General features: G+C 44.9%; 1 protein-coding gene and 1 long non-coding RNA gene across 4 annotated transcripts in view; one reads left to right on the top strand and one right to left on the bottom strand.

The window, feature by feature from the left end:
• Window positions 1-12,063, bottom strand: part of ppm1h (protein phosphatase, Mg2+/Mn2+ dependent, 1H) — a 30,067-nt gene extending 18,004 nt beyond the window's left edge. The window contains exons 1-2 of the mRNA XM_035642917.2: window positions 11,517-12,063; window positions 2,542-2,707 (exon numbers count right to left, since the gene is read on the bottom strand). Of these exons, the coding sequence (XP_035498810.1) occupies window positions 2,542-2,707; window positions 11,517-11,764 (414 nt within the window). The 5' untranslated portion in view covers window positions 11,765-12,063. The remainder of the gene's footprint in view (window positions 1-2,541; window positions 2,708-11,516) is intronic.
• On the top strand, window positions 235-16,546 carry LOC118315550. Of its 3 annotated transcripts, XR_007030999.1 has the most exons (8): window positions 235-347; window positions 880-982; window positions 2,120-2,275; window positions 2,461-2,729; window positions 7,023-7,167; window positions 9,014-9,159; window positions 9,825-9,888; window positions 14,385-16,546. It is a non-coding gene; the product is annotated as an uncharacterized LOC118315550 (long non-coding RNA). The 3 variants fall into 3 exon arrangements; XR_004794878.2 differs by lacking the exon at window positions 235-347 and having other exon boundaries at window positions 679-982; XR_007031000.1 differs by lacking the exons at window positions 235-347; window positions 7,023-7,167 and having other exon boundaries at window positions 679-982.
• Window positions 16,547-18,953: the final 2,407 nt, after the last annotated feature.

Genomic DNA, 18,953 nt, shown 5'->3' with positions numbered 1-18,953 from the left:
TATGAGTTGGTTTCTTGCAGTTATTGATTTCAGCGGGTCAATTATTACAGTTTCTAATAAGCATTTCTAAATGAATACCTGGAAACCTCCCTCATCCATCACTGGAGCTTAGGATAAGGCCAAGTAATCCAGAGTTTTAACAATAATCTACAATCACAACATACAGCATATTGTATTATTAAAATCAATAAAATGCAATGACTCTTCCTCTTTTATTATTAAAGGTTGAATGTGGGGAAATTGAAAGCACCCAGTCCTCTCACAGTCCTACTATGTGCAGCCACGGTTCCCAACCTGGGGGCTCGGGACCAGCAAACAGCTGCTGCTGGACATCCAAATCAGAAAATGTAATTTCGGCTTAATCCTTTCTCTCATCTATTGCTTGTGAAACACTGGATCGTTTTAGCCTTTTCAGGCCTGTATAACCTAAATGACACAATCTGAGGAGGAGGATATCACTGGTTGAACTGCATAGCAAATGACATATACTGTAGTTTGCAGTCTGTGGCGGCAGGTCACAGGTAGATGTAGGGTCAAGGGTCACGAGCCAAAAAGGATGGAAACCACTGATGTATACTGACAGTGACCAGGAGGACGTTGCACTTAGACTCACATCCCGGATCATTAATGAGCGAAAGCTCCTTCCGACGGAAACTGCCTTCAAATGTCTCCCATAGGTTTTCGGTGGGGAAAGCTTTCAGGAGACTGCGGCGGCACAGTTCAATTCCACCTTCTGATCTGAACGTAGACTTCCTCTTGGTGGTGTACGATGTCAATGAATGCACGAACTAATGTTCCCTCTCTGCCATCAATGCTTCACTCTACAGGCCTTAACAGATCCGACATGGAAGAGATAATGTCCTGCGCTTCCATCTACAGAGTGCCGCCTGTGATCTGGTTCATTCATCATCACAAACCTTTGAGTTTGCCACCCTTGAAAAGCTGCAACCGCTTCCCTGATCTTCCGCCTCCCCCGGACCAGGTGAGCAGGCGCTTTTAAACGTGAGGTAACATTTTGACTCCACTATGATTAATTAAGTCACACACGCGACGTTGCTCGGAGTGGCATACGTCTCATTGTTCTGTGACACATTAGCTGTTTTCAGACATGAAAAAAAAAAAACAGAGTTTGCATGTGACAAACAAGCGCGGCAGGAGATTGTCGGAGTCAGATAAGTTCACACCAACGGGAAAACCTCCAGAACATTGTGTGGCATCTGTGCAGAGCAGCAGGAGGGCCGGACATGACGGTGATTCCACGGTGAAAGCAACACGCCCACCCGCTCGCTGTGACTTCAGTTCCGGAGATTTTCCTGCTGTATTCTCACATGAACTCACTTGGACTTTTTTCAGAAATCTTACTCGGGGGGCTGGGCTGGGTTGGAAAAGTTCCGGAAAATGTCCAGAGCAACATTTGTGGACATTTGCATTCTCGTAAACAGCCCTTCTGTAAAATGTCCGGACAGTGCATGTGTGAAAGCAGCTATAAAGTGTAAAGGGGGGGGGGGGCTGAGTTCTGCAGGGCTCATGCTGCATCTTCCTGCTCGCCGAGTGCGGATCATTGCTTGCACATATTTCTGCAAACTGAAGCTCTCTGATTTTCTAAATATAGTGCACGCCAGTGCTACAAACAGGAGCCTTTATGCAGGAAGCAAAGAGCTCTTGAAAAGGCTCCACACACCGCTCCCATTGGTCTAGTATCCCTGCAGCAGTGAGTCATAATGCACTTGCATTGGCTTTTCTGTGGGCTCTCGGTAGGCCCGGGTAAAGTACCGGTGGGCCGAGAGGAACATTTTAGCAGCAGTGTTACTTTAAATGGATGTAAACAGTATATATTGACTCAGGAAATGATAGTGCAAAGTGCTTTAAAAAAAGAACTGTACGATGAGGAAATACAGAAATCACAGTGATACATATCAGTGTTTAGTGGGTTCACTGTGTTTCCTGCCTCGTGGCAAAAAAGTGTGTCATTATGCTATAGATGTAGCACACTGCCCTGCAAAGACAAATTGCAGTGGCTTTACAATATACGATTACGTATTGTTTGCCTTATACACCAGGTACTGTCTTTGCGGAAGCACACAATGTTAACTCACTCACATCTGCCCTCCCGTGTTAGTGGCTGTCGAGAGCTGTGGAAGAGCCACTGGTGTGTGTAGAGGACACCGTGCGCCCCAATAAACTGCTGACGGGACAGGACGACGGGACAGTGGCGCCCCCCCCCGGACAGGCAGCAGGGGGATGTTCAAGGACTACAGTCACTCTGACAATCAGTGTAGGACTGTATTAACATTTCATCCCCCCAAAAACCTTACAGGACAATGGCATTATATATTTAGTTGTCAGACTTAAGAACGGAATTCAGGTCTTGTTTATTCTTTTACGTTCTTGTCTTTAGAACCGATAGGTAATTAAAGAAATGATAACATGACTTGTTAAGATACATATTTCTTTAACTAGGTGGTTTAACTCGTGGATGTGGTGGAAAAAGTTGAACATTTCCTGATGGAAACAAGACGTTTCCGTATCCGTTGGACTCACCAGGTTCTCCCGGAGGCCCAGGCCCTCTCCATTGGGCAGTGAAGACCTCCTGCGGGTCAAGGAGGTCCGGTTGGGTGTGCAGCTCCCGGCCGGTCTCCTCTTGACCACCAGCACCTCACAGCAGGCCTGGTCCTCGTTTAATGTGCTCTTTCCTGCGTTGATCACCCTGGACGGAGAGGAGATAACAGGTCAGGACACAAAAAAGGGGGGATTTAAGCGTTAAAGAGAGGATCAAACTACTTGAATTAATTAAAGGGGCAGTAAGCGATTCTAAAGCAATACACATTTTGCTTTTGTGTGTGCCGAACAAAAGGGTTAGGGCGGTTTTGACCTGGCGGTTAGTGCGTCGGACTCCCACAGCGGAGGTCGCGGGTTTGCGGCCCCTGACGGAGAAGTAACATCACAACAACTACAAAGAGAGAGACAAGCTTTCTCCAAAATCGCTCACTGCCCCTTTAAGTAAAAATAAAACACTAAAGAAACTATGCTGCTATGACATTTAAATATTTTATTTGTCACAATACCTTCAACAACTTCAGCAGGTATGATGTGAGTGCTATTCATGACATAAATAGGTATAAAATAATACTTTGATATAGGCATTTCATGTCCTCTGATATATATATATATATATTTTTTTTTTAAAAAAGCTCCTGAAAAACCCTGAGGGATGAACTATTTTCCGAGACACCAAACTGTCACCTCCGCTCACGTCACCTCGACTGCACCGCTCGACCGGAAGCGAAGACAGTTCGGCACCAGCTGAGTCTTCGACTGAACTTTTCTAAAGGGTTATTGGATATAAACTACTTATCATAGTCTCCCAATTGTTGTCAGATGACGACACACTTATGCAGCGGATAATCGGCAGGACTCTTGCTCAACGCGCCTCCTGGACACATGATGCAGCAGATACGGTTGATAGCAGATGACCTTTCAGCTGTCTGATATGTGAATCTATGTTTACGCCTTCAACACAACACAATCGGCAGTAAACAAAGTGAGACACGGTGAATTCAGAGTCAGCAGATGCACAAACGTCACGCCCACACGTTTCGATGTGATGCCCACTCTCGTGGGGCAGAGGGCAGGAGGACACACGATGAATAGTGCCTTATACAACACCTGGCAGATGGTGCACCGCTGCCGTAGTCACGGACAACAATACTCCAGGCATTCTTAACATAGCCAGCCAGCGGGAGATGTTAGGTCTGCGGTGGCACCGTTTAGAAACTACGCGTATAAATTAGAGCACCAAAAGTGAAATAAACAAAGGGGCACGAGGGAGGAAAATGTGAAATATTTTCTGTGCAAATAAGGTCACGTTGAACTCGTTTTTTCTCCCGACGATGTGTGACACAAAAAGAGCGTTTACAATTCCGCAGTATATGCATAAATACATCAAGGTATCATCTGGTCTCAGTCGTCTGCGACGTGAGGGGACGTCACCATTACTTCCCTGTGGGGGAGCCTATAGAAATAATCCTAATTGGTCACGGGGATGAACATGCAGCTAAGAGAACACGGAGGGTTGTCGAACCGACAGGATACTGACTGCGGAGGCCTTCGCTCAGTAGCATTGGTTTTAATTGGTGTCCTACACAGTGTGCTCCCCCGTGCTGAAAATGAATAATAGCATGCATACGCCCATTACATAAACTACATAACACAACAAACACTACATTACAGGCAAGATGTGTTTGATTGACTGGGACAATCAATTGCCAAACTTGAATTGAATCTAATATGCAAGATTTGTTTTTCCCCTTAGTTTTATTTCATTTGTTTCATTTCACTGCAAGTGACATGTACAGTAAATCGAATATCTTTGGACTGTAGGTTCTTGTTTGGAAATCTAGTTCTGGTGAACTGTGACAGGTATTTTTCGTCATTTTCTGACATTTAAAAGATTAAACAATTACTCCATTGTTTTGGAAAGATGACATTATCAACACACTAACAGTGTAAATAATTGTAACGTGCGGCCCTAAATCAGGAACTTTCCAATCAAAACAGTAAAATCTCAGAAAAAGGCCAGATGTCATATATCTACAATACGCATCACACACTTTGTGTCAACCATGGACAGACTCAGATCAGACCTCTAACATCTGAACTGAACACCATCCTTTTATCCCTCGTGGATTTGAGTGGATCAGACCTCACACAGACGGACGATAGGATCTGGGAATGACAAAGAGTTTTTGCTGAAATTAAAATCGACGTCGCCCGATGATCCCAAATACTACAGGTCCATATGTGGGGGTTTGCTTCTGCTCTATAGTAACTTAACACAATCGGTTTTCTTATTCATCTTCTTACAGTTGGTCGGTGGTGAAACTGCCGATGAATAGACCTTTTGTGCAGTGGACATTCTGACCTGTCAATCACGTGTTACTGACATTATGAATTGCGGCATTGTGGTAGGATTTTAAAGGTATTTCCAGGAAGCAAAATGAACATTAACAAACAAGATTAAATTTTTTCTTTTTAGTTTTGTTGACAGTAAAATGTTCTACCTCAGCATGATGTGCTAGATATTGCGAAGGTCCACTTATAAGCTTTTTTCTGGCTTTTGTCTTCATCAACAGTTGGTGAAATAGCTCGGCTGTCATTACCTGTATTAAAAAAATCCTCCATGCCAAACTGTGGCAATGTGGTTGAAAGATCCAGGAAAAGATGCGTTTTGAGATTTCTCTCTGCTACATTACTTCGCCCTATATGTTTAGGAATTAACTTTCATACTCTGGCTTTTGGGATGTTTGCTCACTTTGCCTTAAGAGTGTCACTGTTAATCAAGTTTTAAATATAATTATAATGCTGCTTATGATTAAGTTGCGAAAAATACTTCATATTTAAAACCAAGTTTTTCATTTGCATGAGTACAGGCTATTCTCCTCAGCACACCAAACGTTTTAAGAAGTCAATCCTTCCAGTAACAGTGGGGGCCTGCTGGAGATGGATAATTAATCTCAGTAAACATTCAGTTGACATTAATAATTGATAACATAATAATAACTGTGGAGTAATGGAAGGGGAAAAGGGAAAAAGCTCCACTGCTTGGCATCTGAGAATAAGACGGCTATGGCACAGGCACAGTCAGAGAGTCGAACCCTGAAGGTAAATAGTGACTGAACACTGACCTCATACAGGCAATTTATTACAGTCTCTCAAGTTGGTGGCTTTTAAAAATAAGTCTACGAAATGATGGCCAACCTTTACCCGAACTTCATACGATGAAAAGAGGCCACGAACTCCATGTGCCACAAGGCGCGTCCGAGGCCGAGCAGTGCGGAGAGCGACGTTCACTTGACCCCGGCCGATCACAAGATCTTTTCAATTCTTTCAAGCTTTTCAACTCTGACACGCGGCGAAGAGCCGTCCGCACCCGGAGGCATGAGCTGCATCGGAGAGCAGGGCCGTCATATCCAGTTACCTCACTTCGTTTCTGCATCTTTGGGGCCATCGCATGACCTCAATCACCCTGTCCGAGCCCAATCTGCTGTGGTCCGTCCTACTTTGCTCCTGGCGTTTGTTCCTTTCAGTCCCACTTGATGTGGAGTTTTGCTTCAGAGAATCAGGGACCTCTGGGTCATTTTAAGGATATTTTACATATTGCCATAATAATTCAAACTGCAACTAGTGGTGAAACCATTAGTTCAGGGTTTGGGACTTTTGGGCAAAGAAATGTTGTCACCAAAAGTCCATTGGATCAATGCGATCTGCATTTTTCACTTTTTTAAAAACAATTAATGCAGTAAAAGTATTTCTGCAAAAATAATAAGCAGCATAATCTATGATGAAAAAAGGTCATTAGACTATTAAATATGACAATACTAACAAGAGAGCGACACACCTTCATTGTTGCCATCTTGTTGTACAACCAAAGCAAACACAAGCGATGCCAAGTTGTGATAAGATTGGCCCGAAGGCTAAGACGACTTCACAAACCACAGGCGATTACAGCGTTTTGTGTTTCTGTTGAATCGCTGTATTCACCTTTCTGCATTCATGCAGCCCCTCGGCTCCAATTTTCTTTTCATGTTTTAGAAAAATGCATAATTTAAGATAATGCTTAAAAAATAAAGTGATTATGGTGGTTGATCCATATTTGAGCCCTGCAGTGAGGAGAGCCGGCCGTGAAGGCCCTGTGTGTCACAGGGCAAAGTGCTGTGTAGCAGAAACAACACAAGAACATGCGCTAACATCATGTGACTGAGCACTGGGAAGCTTTGTGAGTATGAAGTGACGCTCGTGACGTCAGCTTCCAGGGTAACATTGACTTTATTCAGCTCCTCTACAATGGTAGGAACTGTTAAATGTAGAATTTAGAAAAATACAGACGAAAAGCCTGCAGTAAATATAGAAGGACAACAAACATATTTATGGCATGTTCAAGGATTTTCATATCTAACTTGTATCAGCTCTTCTTCACCTTGAAATAATTCTACACTGCCTTTTCCACCATGTCTTCTGTCCAGACGCAGCACGGACACTGCACCGACACGACCGTGTCTACCGACCTGCAGCCAAAACATACAGTGCACAGTGGTTGCTCTGCTGTTTAGCTCACAGACACGCGTATTGATTATAGGCATTGATCGGACCGCTGCTGAGGTTGCAGAGGTATGTGTGATTCGTACCGGGTCAGTGGGAGAGCTTCTGTTTTTTTTCACAACTCACACTTCGCCCCCTCCCAGAACCGCTGCTCTCTTCTGCCAAGACACAAGCTGGGGCAGTGGAGAAAGAAGAAAAAAGTAGAGCAGAGAAGGAGCTGGGGGGGAAAAAAAGAGTTGAAGCCTGTTTGAACCACAGACTGTATATAAAAAATGGACGTAGTCACCGGTTCCGGAAAATGAAGCCAATGCGGAATGGGCCTGAAGCCTGTGTTCTCTGTAATGACCAGCAGCGGGCGACAGGTGGTCTCAATCTCTAGTTCATTTTGTAAATTGTGGTCCCATTTGGAGTCAAATAGACGATAAATCACAGCTGACGGCTAAATTCAAGGGCTCAAAACAGCAGTTCACAAACCAATGGTTGACGTCACAGTGGGTTGCCACTTGGTTGCCACTTGGTTTGGGCCAATGTTTTGCAACTGCATCATCAAAATTGGACCTCCAACATACAGAACATAATTCTTGATGCACCTCTTTTTAACTGAGCACGGCAGAGCGAACGATTCGTGGTCGGCGCTGGAGAGGTCAGCTGCAGCGAAATGTAGTAGTCTCTCGGCAAAAGCGGGGCCATGTACGTGCGCTGCAGACGTAGGGGAGAGGGTGACGCGAGTGAGAGTGTGAGCAATGGTCACTGATCCATTCAGATGATCGCGCTCACGCGACCCGACAGTGCGTCAGGGATCGTCATCATGGAGCACAACTGCTCTTTAGGTCTCCATTGAGAGCGACGCATTAGCCCTAGATAACCCTGGAAAACTCAGAGAGGCCTGCTCAGTCAGACGGAGTGTGAAGAGAAGAGAGGCACAAGACAGGGGCGAATTTTCCTCAGTTCACCCGGCGTGATCGTACACATCTTAGAATGTGGGTCAAATAGTCGGGATGTTTGAAAAAGATGGAAAACGAACGTGCAAAAAAATGGTTGCTTCTCAAATCTGATCGGCGCTTGAAATGTAAAGTCGTGAGCATCCATATTGTATCGGTTTCATCTAGTCACAAACACTGGAATGTGCACAGAAAGTATAGACAAGACTGACAGTCAATCCCCGTTCCAGTGGCTCTGTGAGATTCTATGAAGTCACATTACCATTTTGAGCTACACGCTAACAATGATGTTTGGTCGGTACAATGCTGAGGCTCCCATGTTTAAAGAAACTTGCATGTTTGCACCGAATGTGCAAGACGAGAAGTCAGGGGATCCCCATATGAATGATGGGGATGCATCACCTGGGCAGCACAGATGTCTTTATTTGACATTTGTTATCTCGTAGTTATTGGGGAACGGCAAAGGAATTAGGATTCATCCTCTGGGCACCATGAACGTCTGCACCAAATGCCATAGCAATCCATCCAATAGTTGTTGAAATATGTCACGAAAAACCACAAAACAGTTAAACTTATGGTGGCACCGGGGGATAATTCAGAGGATTACCAAAGTCATTATATTCCTCATTCTCTGGGGACCTTGAATTTCTGAGATATTTCTGTATTGGACCAAGTGATGACCTAAAGTCACCATCCACATCATTAGCAAGGGCAATAGAGTAACTGCTCACAAATCATTATGGGCGTGGTTGCAATATTTAAAAATTGTCAGGATGCGCATACCTACAGTAAGTCTAAGGCCTTGTTTCCCTTCAAACCATGTTTTTTATTTCAGTACAACAAAGTTAATCAGAGCACCTATTATGAATTCCTTATAGCCAGACATAAATACTGTCCATACCCATCTACTATGTATATAGACATTTATATTAGTATCAGGCAAGTGTCAATTCTTTTTTTCCCTTTTTTTTCAGAGTGATCTACGTATCTGACCATGATAACCATCCTGAGAGGATTTGTATGGATCACATCATCTCATGTGGGCTCAGGTTTTCTCTGCTGGCGGAGAGATTTCACGACAACAAAGCTGGCTGCTCAGCCCGCTGTTGACAAATCCCCAGTATGGTTGAGTCCTGGCTCAGGCTACGACAAGCTGGCACGCACACACAAACACACACACACACACACACACACACACACACACACACACACACACAAACACACACACACACACACACACACAAATACACGCATAGACCAACACACACATGAACACGATCCTAGGCAGCAGACAATATCTACTGTTTTCATAAAGTAGGGCTGTTCAATTGATCCTATAGATCTTGTTTAAAAATTGTTGATGTCCATCACAATTGTGATTAATAATGATGAAAGAAAAGTTCATTAAGACGAATTTTTCAAATTATACAGCCTACTTTAGAACATTGTTGAGTGGGTGAACACAGAAGCAAATTACCATCCTTTCTTTTCCATTTTGAGAATAACATTCTTCATGGATGATTAACATGAGGAGATAGAGAAGGGCGTACAGGATATGAGTGTCCAGTCATTTCAAAGGTTGTTTTTTTTTCTGTGGATGAGAAGCAGAGACCATATTTCTCTCATTAGCACTGGAACACTAAATCAATCAATGAGTTGATCATCAGAAAATGAGCCGACAACCATTTTCAGGACCGCGTCAAACAAAAAATGTCAAATATTGTTTGGTTCCAGTTTCTGAGATGTGATGATTTGCTGTTCTTTTTTTTCTGTTTTAATTTGCAGCAATCTTCTTTTCAAGTTGGGACTACAGGCCAGATTAAACAAGTAATTCGAAGACATCACCTTGGTAAGTTCCATTTACTTTGTAACAGTTTATGGATAAAATGGTTCATGAATAACTCTTATTTAAACTATAATCTCTACGGTGCGAGCAAATGCCTGAGGGAGAGAGACTGGACTGGGTTGGTTGTGTTTGAGTGAAAGCATGCCAGCTGACTGACCCGACATGACAGACGGAACTTTGTGCACATCTTCACTTGGGTTCACAGCAGGACGGCTAAAGTTGAAACATTAGATGCAAAGCAATAGGGAGAGTTTTCCTCACACCGTGTTCTCACGATACATCGCAGTTCGATGAAGAAACGGGTGCTCCGTCGCGAAGGCCTGTCAACAAGCATGGAGATCAGAGTTTATGTCCTTTCAAACACTGAACGAACTAACCCGTACTTGTGAAATTATGAATCAAGGGCAGCACTGCCGTGTCGCACACTGTGTGGACAGGATGAGGGCTGAACTGTGACCTCTACAGGTCACCGCCTCAGTAAACACAGATACTTCATGGGACTGCGTGAGCAGAAAGGGATTGTGACCCCGTGGCCTCGGTGAGAGAAAAGACAACGGCGAGAACAAGGCCCGATCATGTTTTAAAGTCGTGTCCCGTCAAAGGTGAATGCGCGCGACGTGTGATGAAAAGCATCCCGTTGTTGTGTGCACCGTGTCTTTGCACACCGCTCTCACCTGCATGCAAATGGAGGGACTGCGTACTTGGCTCTCCTGTTTCGGAAATATTCAAAGTCGGAATTATCTCACGTTCTTTCTGTTTTTCATCTTGTGTGTGAGTGTGCCATGCTCGCGTCACACACTCCACAGCCACTTCTCTCTTCATGTGCAGCTGCAGCACGTGTGTTTGCTACATGCCCATTTGCAACGCAGACAGTTTGCGAAACGCCGTAGCAGGAGGATCCCAAAAGGATTACAGTATGTACACGTAAGCATAGCATCTGACGTCAATAGTACAATGTAGGACCTCGTCCGTCTGGTTGTGATTCTGCTCTCAGCCATTAAGTAGGAGGATGAAGAGGAGGATAAGGAGGAGGAGGAGGAGGAGGAGGAGGAAGGCGTCTGTGACAAAGCAAACACTGACTGAGCAAATAGGGGGAAAACCTGCCACTCAATACACCTAAAGAAAGGATGTGATCAGGTTTTACTGGCTTCACGGAGACGTGCAGACTGCAACAGCATGTTAGACTACAGGTAACTAAGGCAAAGTGGGGGAATAAAAACCTTGTAACACTATCTTACACCCTTATCTCTAGTGATCAGCCATAAGCTTCCAGTGACCTTATCGTAGCCCACTTCATGGCACACCTGCATCTGCCATGCCCCCTCAACAACGACGTCCTCCTCTGTACAGCATGTCCTGCAGATTATAGCGCCCTGGTCTGCTTGGATGAGGCGCATCCGATTGTCGACCCCATGGGCAGACTGTGATGTCTAACGCCGCGAGGTTGCCCATCATTATTGAGGATTTATATGGTGGAGCTGCAGCGGAGTGTCAGCCCCGCGAGGCGCCGGCTGCGGCAGCACAGGGTCGTGTTTGTTTTTGCGCCCTGGTCGGTGGTCGCCGTGGCTCCAGAGGAGGATGCGGCGGTGCGCAAGGCAGACAAAGATGGACGCGTCACAGGTTCCACTCACTCTGCGTAGCCGGTGGCCCACGGCAGCCGCCTGGTCTCCTTCAGGATGAGGATCGGCCTGGCGACGTGATCCGCCGAGCACTCGACCTCGTCCGGCGACAGTCCCAGGAACTCCGGGCGGCCGTACGCGAATCGCAGCGGCAGATCCGAGCCGCCGGGGTGGTCCCCGTTGGCGCCGCCGCCGCCGCCGCCGCCGGCCATCATGCCCCCCATCAGATTGGCCACCGCCGACTTCACCCGCGTGAGCATGGTCCCGCCGCGGCGCGGCTCCGGCCGATGCGACCGCGCGAGGCTCTGTGCCCGCGCACCGACAGCAGATCCCCCGGCACGGCGACGCAGCTTCGCGGCTCTGCGCTGCCTCGGCGAACACGGAACTAACAGCCTCACTCACACACACTCACACACTCACTCACACACACTCCCGGAGAGAGGGAGAGGGAGAGAGGGAGGGAGAGGGAGGCGGGCAGCGCCGCACGCCGGTCATGTGACAAACCGGTTGCCGCTGGTGGATTTGTCCTCACTGGTGAGCGGCTTTGGCGTCGCACGGCGCCGCGGGTCAAAGGTGCGTAATCCCCGGCAGGAGTGACGCCTGCCTCCTTGGGCAAGGTGCGGCGGGCGGTGACGTCACCGACAAGGGGGTGCGGAGGAGTGGACCCCCCCCCCCCCCCCCCCCCTCCTCCTCATCACACAGAACACGTGTATTTATTATGTATTCGTCATCTGTACAGGTACAGTCACACGGTCCCAGCTCGACTCTGTGGCCCTTCGCTTCGCCGGGCCACAAACGGGTGTTGGCCTCGCTCACGTGATGAGGATGACCGCAAGGCAATGTTACAACAACTGTCATTCAAAAGGACATGCTTATATGTCAGCTATGCATGAGCTATAAAGGCCCTTTGGTCACGTCAAGTCATTTGCAGGTAAATGCGCAGCAGGTCATCCCAGGCGGTGACGTTACGCACGCCCGGGGTCAGTTGGAACGCAGGGCGGTGGAGGTCCAGACAGAATGGCTTTTATTAATAATTCTATGAATTGGATATCAAAAAAACATTTCAGCAGTTTAAAACTAGGTTTATTACAAGCAGCTATGATAGAATTGAGACATGTCACAAAGTACCCAGCAAACAAGACACATAGTGCCCCCTGGATATCTCTCTCTCTCTCTCTCTCTCACACACACACACACAGCGTGAGTGCAGTCAGCTGACTCTGGCCTTCTCTCTACCTGATAAAACATTCATTGTAAATAAGAAGAGACCACAGCAATGAACTGAGAAGAAGCCTTTTTTTTAACACGGAGCACATTTTAACCCATATTAATAACGATCAGTAATCCATTAAAAAATTGAATTGTGTTTCAGTTTATTTTTAGGAAAGATCTGAGACAAGATTCTGACCTCGGCAGTCACATTTCTTCAAAGTGAATTGACCGTAGCTTCAAACCGACTGGACTCACTGCACTTCTGGGCTCTGTAATGAATTCGGCACAAAGAAATCAGATTTGTTTTTCCTCATAAGATTTCCCCATATTCACCACAATTCACTCAGTTTGAACCAGAGATATTATCGCAAATATGACACATTTGGGTAGTTTAATGAAATATCACGTAACGTTCTATTGTTACTTAAGAAGTCCTTTTTTTCTCTCTCGTTTTTAAAAAAATATCTTGTTTCAGTTTGTTCTGGCCTGGAAGTTGGTTAAAATCTGATTAGCTGGGCGTTCAGCCAGCCCACCAGGATGTGTGTCTAGACATTGTGAACTTACAAACGCACTTGGAGCTGCGTTTTGGAGAAGTAACCCTCACAAAATGGGGTGTTATACAATACACCAGGCTGCAAATCAGCCAAACCAACGGATCAGACTCACAGGCTTCTCTCTGTTCATGCACTGATACAAGGAGAAGGGATTTTAAAAACTCCCCACTCATAATGATGAAAAGAATGTTTCCTATTGGTACTGTTAGACTCAACGGGAAATTCATCCAGACGAGGTACGAACCCCGACCCCATGTCACACGCTTTGCGCGCCTGTGCAAAGAAAGATCCAACAATCTGCACCTTCGCACTTAGATACGATGTTACACCGCTTCCATCTTTGGAACAAGATGTTTCCAGTGAAAATAATCTGGAGGTCATTTCTTAACTTGTAGGAGACAAGGCTGTAAAAAATTCCATATCTCCGAATGTCCACATATAGCTGTCCCTAAATGAATTATTATTCACTTTCCAAATTTCAACTCAGTCTCATTATTTTCAGCCTCACACACACACACACACACACACACACACACACATTAAAACGTTGAGATCAGTCATTATGCCGAGGGTCTCCAGTGAGCTCCAGTGAAAGTGGAGTTGCCCGATTGGCAGATGATATCCAATCAATAATTCATGAATTTGCCTGCGAAGAGGTCTACTGACCTAATTACACCCGCAACAAGCCGCCAGTCTGTGCGTTGGGATGCAGCGTGAGTGATATACTCTGCCACAGAAGCCGAATGAACTGTCTGCTCTATTCTGCACAACAGGAATCATGTGAACCGATAGATATTTAGTGGTAAATTATGTACATGGTAATAACATTGCATACACAGTTATGTTAAAAATCCCCGCACGGAAACATGCAGATGGTAAGTATGCATTAGAGTTAATACAAATGTACGTTTGAGGCCTGTAATTCAGTCATTGATTTGAGACCTTCACCTGCTGGCGCCACAATTTGCAAAGTCAGGATATCTCCGGGTATATTAGTCACTGTGCTTATTTTTTCATGATTCATGTCTGGTATGTTTCCCAGTTACACTGTTTGAGTAAAAGTATGTGCACTGGGGTGTAATTTGAGTCTGGGGGCTGTTTGTTTTTTTTACAGGAATTAGAGGACATCTTGATGTGGAAGAACATGACTGTTCCTGCAGCGAGCCCTGACCCTCTGTCCCCGGTTCACACGATTTGAAAGAATGGAGAGACTGACTGTGATCCAAGACTTATCACCCAACATCTGTGCATGACCTTAGAGTCCTGATCTCAAACAATTGGCAGATTAATGCACATGGATGCGAAAGCAGTCCACATGTTTGTCACATTCATGTCTGCGTACTTTTGGCCATGTAGTGTGCGTTCACAGGACAGGCAGGCGGCAGGTGACGCCAAAAATGACATCATTCAGGGGTCATCTTTTCTCCTGCGGGACACAATATGTTGTAAATACCTGAAGACAGTCATCTCAGTCTTCTACTGAGAAATTAAAATATATAACTGTGTAACGACCAAAGATCATCTCTCATTCTCAGCGCAGCCCGTCTAAATGTACAGTTTTTTGGAGGAGACTGTTCCACAGTGTTATAAAGTAAAACACCATAGAGGCCGTCGTCCTGGAGCGAGGCACTTTTACTGTAATGCGAGAGAACAGGTTTCGATTCTGTGACGGCGTTGGGAATTAGAACTGCGAAGAATTCATTATTATTATCTGGATGACGTCATTTGAAAACAACAGGAATCACCTTAAAATACATTCTGTGGTGTGCAGGCCGCCTCTGAAGAGAGCGTAGCAGAATACATTTTTTTTTGTTGTGTAGGATAAATGGTGTAACTTTGGCAATGTTCTGTAAGTAGGAATGGGAAATTGTGGTTTTCGAAAAAATTTAAATGAATAAACCATATGCATAAAGTTAGTGAGCAGATGCATTTCAGTAAGCTTGACTGATTCAACTTTGACCTTTATGTTGACTATAGATTGTTGTATCCTCTATATTCCAACAAGTGTGGGTCAGTTGGTATACAGGAATCTCTTATTGTGGATCCTTTTATTTAATACAGTATGTCGTCATGAGATTTGAGACCTATCCCCTTGCCAGATTACATAATTTTGCAGTTAGTCAACAATAGTGGTCTACCTTCCACTTCAATGAATCCTACTGTAGATCATTTCATATTTTCTCTCAACTCCCTGCAATCATCTCCCTCCAGCTGCCTCTGAAGGATTCATCACAGGATTATGACGGTGATGACAGGGGCAAGATGGCTTGGAGAATGTCATACCAGCCTGTGTGTGCGTGTGTGTGTGTGTGTGTGTGTTTGCGTGTGTGTGTGTGTGTGTGTAATCAGCCTGCTGGTTCAGCGGATGACTGACTCACAGATGGACACAGACGGCCGCCTACACACACTCCTAGCAGAGGATAATCTGGAGGTGGTGAACTCTCTGGTTTCAGTTTATCTGTGTGAGAAACTGTGAGACACTCGGCACTGCACACGTCTGGATTTCAACTCAACAACTCATGCAACTACTACTTGTAGTACTACTACTACTTCAGCAGCTTCTGTTAGTACTAATATATTTCGCAAATAGTTACTGCAAGTCCTTCTTGTAATTCTACCACTATTACTACAATTATGCCTCTAAAACTGTACCTAGTAATAATATTGGTTGATGCATATATTTTTTGTTTGTATTGTTATTTTTACAACACACACAATGAAATACTGTCATGATTCTGCGCCCAGGAACTTTAGTGGACTTTTATTTATTCTTCCATTTCTTGTGCAGCTTTAAGTGCCTAGTGTATCCTTGCCTTGGTTAAGTTACCTCTGTTTTTGCCGTGTTTGTGTTTTCTTGAGTTTCCTGTTTTATTCTGAAGTCCCTTTCCTTGTGTTGCTTCACTTCCTTTCCCGTGACTTGTTTCTGGTGTCTTTACTTTTCCTGTGTCCCCTCCCCCTTTTGATTGTCTGCACCTGTTCCTAATGTGTCTCACCTGTGTTCAATTGGCCCCGCCCACCTTGTGTCTATTTAGTCTCTGTGCTTCCCTTTGTCTTTTTGGTTCGTCTGTGATTTCCCGCCAGCCTGTGATGCCTCTGTGATTTTTTGTCCCAACCTGTTTCCTGTGATTCCTGCCCTGTGTTTTTCCCCCCAGTGTCTGATTCCTGCCCGCTGATGTTTGCCATTCTGTTCCGTGATTCCTTTTGCTACATTCGTGGACACTCTTAGTTGGATTTAGTTTTACTTTACACTGTAAGTCTGTTTTGTTTTCCATTTATTAAAACTATTATTTAAATTGCCGTCTGCATTTGGGTCCAGTTCCTGCATAACCCTGACAAATACTTTGTATTTAAATATCAGTTGATTTATTTAATACATTGATGTACGTGTAAGGTGGATTTGACAACTCAGACAAAAGCTTTGAATTAGTCACTTGAAAAAAGCCCAGGAGATGAAAAATCCCTTTTATCAGGGTAAAACCTTGGCTTGGAGCATTGTTTTGAAAATTCTTTGCAAATTCATTGGACACATTTCACAAATATGTTATTTGAATTGATCATGATTTTGATTTAGAAAGAATCAAACCTGACAACAGGATGTGCATAGAAGAGCCAAATACATGAAGGTAAAACATACAATATACTACAATGCTAATGCTGATAGAAGCACTGATGCTGCAACGGCGTATAATTGCACCAGTACAAGCTCTACTACTATGACTACAATACTGGTACCACTACTGCAAATTGAGCATAACGTTTGTTCGGCCACTACGCAGCGAATCAGCTGACAGCAGCAGATCTCTATGCCAGCTCACATCAGCTGACTCAGCTGGCTCAGCTGATCCTCCTCCATGCTTTCGATTGGCATAGCGCATAATTGCGCGCCATATTTAAGCTGCATTAGCCTGCTACTCTTCCCGCTTTGACTGCAAGCTCCCTTTGCAAGCTGTTCGTGTCCGCGTTTCAAAGCACCCTGCTCCTCGCCATCCTCTATGAGGATCCTTGGTAGATTTATGAATTATCCGCACGTATGCGATGAAGCAGAAATCCATTCACTTCTTATCATTCTTGTCCAGGAAGCCACCAAGAGGGAGACACGGCCAGCGCTGTCACAGCTGGGCGCCGCTCCGGTCCGCCCGCTCCTTCACCGTCCCGAACAGGAGGATCCCCGGCATTTCAGCTTTGTCCAGCATCCAGTCGCTCTGGAAGTTGCTTTGCAGCAACAGTTTTGGCTTCTTCCGCCGCGGCCTCCCGGTTACCGATCGATGACGTCACTCGTACATCTGCTGGGCACCACAACCACGCGGAGATGCGGGGTGAGTGCAAACTCAGATTTTTCTTTCTTTCTCCTGCTGTGCCATCTATCCAAATGTGAGAAGCCAAATCCTAGCAGCTGCTGAGGACACGGGCATCGAAAGTCAGTGTGCCCGGGTCAAACCCACCTTTTGAGAAGTAAAACAGAAATAATCTGCTGCTGTCAAATATATTCCCTGGGCCAGGGAATTAAGGCTGTAACAGGCATTACAACTGCCGTTTATGAATCATTTGACCACAGCACTGGTTCAAGGTTCATGGCTGTTTTGTAGAGCCTTTGTCTGTATTATGAGAAAATACTCATTCGCTCCACAAAGGAGCAGCAACAACAGAATCCTCCATTAAAGGTGATCATAGATGCTCAAAAATCTCTGAGTGCTCTGTGATTCTGCTGGCTTAACAATATATCCTGTGGCTTAATTGCTCAGGCTTCCTCTTATCATATTCAGCCAATGCTACATAAAATAAGTGCAATTATCCCATGTCTTGGCTGCTGCTCTACCTGCCTCCAACTGTCCATGTTAACACATGGAGGGTAGGCAGGTGTGCTCTCCCTTCCTTAAAGTTTTCCACATAACGCGTAGCAGGGCAGGGAGGTTTGCTGATAAGTTAATCAAGGAGTCATAGCTTTGCTATCTTTGCCTCATTTTCCATGCAGGCTCATGTGTCCGCATTGAAAGGCCCATGGAAGGATAGGGAGGTGTGCTCTCCCTATCCCAGGCTTTACACGTGTGCACGTGGAACGGCAGGGAGCCCCCAGAGCAGTACCATACGGTACCCTCCACGCTGCTTACTTCCGAACTACGAGCACGCTTTAGGTTTAGAAAACGTTCCATTTTGCTAGCAAGGGCAAATAGACTACTAACAACAAACAGCACTGGCCTGTTAGGGGGAAAAAAAACACAGGTGACGTGACTGACGTCAAACCAAAGTGGGATTCTGTCCTACATTTTGTGATGGCATTAAATAAATGTTGGTCATTTTCGGCCAAAAAGTGAAAAAGATAAACAACCTTACTGACTTATTTAGTTTGGTTACACTGCATAACGCAAAACATAATTATCACAAATATCAAATATAGAAAATATATTTGACAAAAGTGGTCCTGACTGAACTACTTCTACTACTACTGCGCTAGTACAATTTTTTTAGTATTATTTTTTTTATCAAAGTGATTAATGTTACAGAAATGTATGTGCACTCAACACTGAACAATTTGAGACATATTTGTTACATGCGTGAAAAGATTGAAAGATTTGACAGATAGTGAACATTTTAATGCAAGTCAAGATGGCTCCAATGAAGACTTACCTCTGCCTTGTTTTGGCCATGGTAGGGTTCTCTGCTTTTATGTCAAGGTTAGCTGTAA

The sequence above is a fragment of the Scophthalmus maximus genome, chromosome 7, assembly GCF_022379125.1.
Source record: "Scophthalmus maximus strain ysfricsl-2021 chromosome 7, ASM2237912v1, whole genome shotgun sequence".
Classification (NCBI taxonomy): domain Eukaryota; kingdom Metazoa; phylum Chordata; class Actinopteri; order Pleuronectiformes; family Scophthalmidae; genus Scophthalmus; species Scophthalmus maximus.
This window is presented reverse-complemented; position numbering and strand designations above follow the sequence as displayed.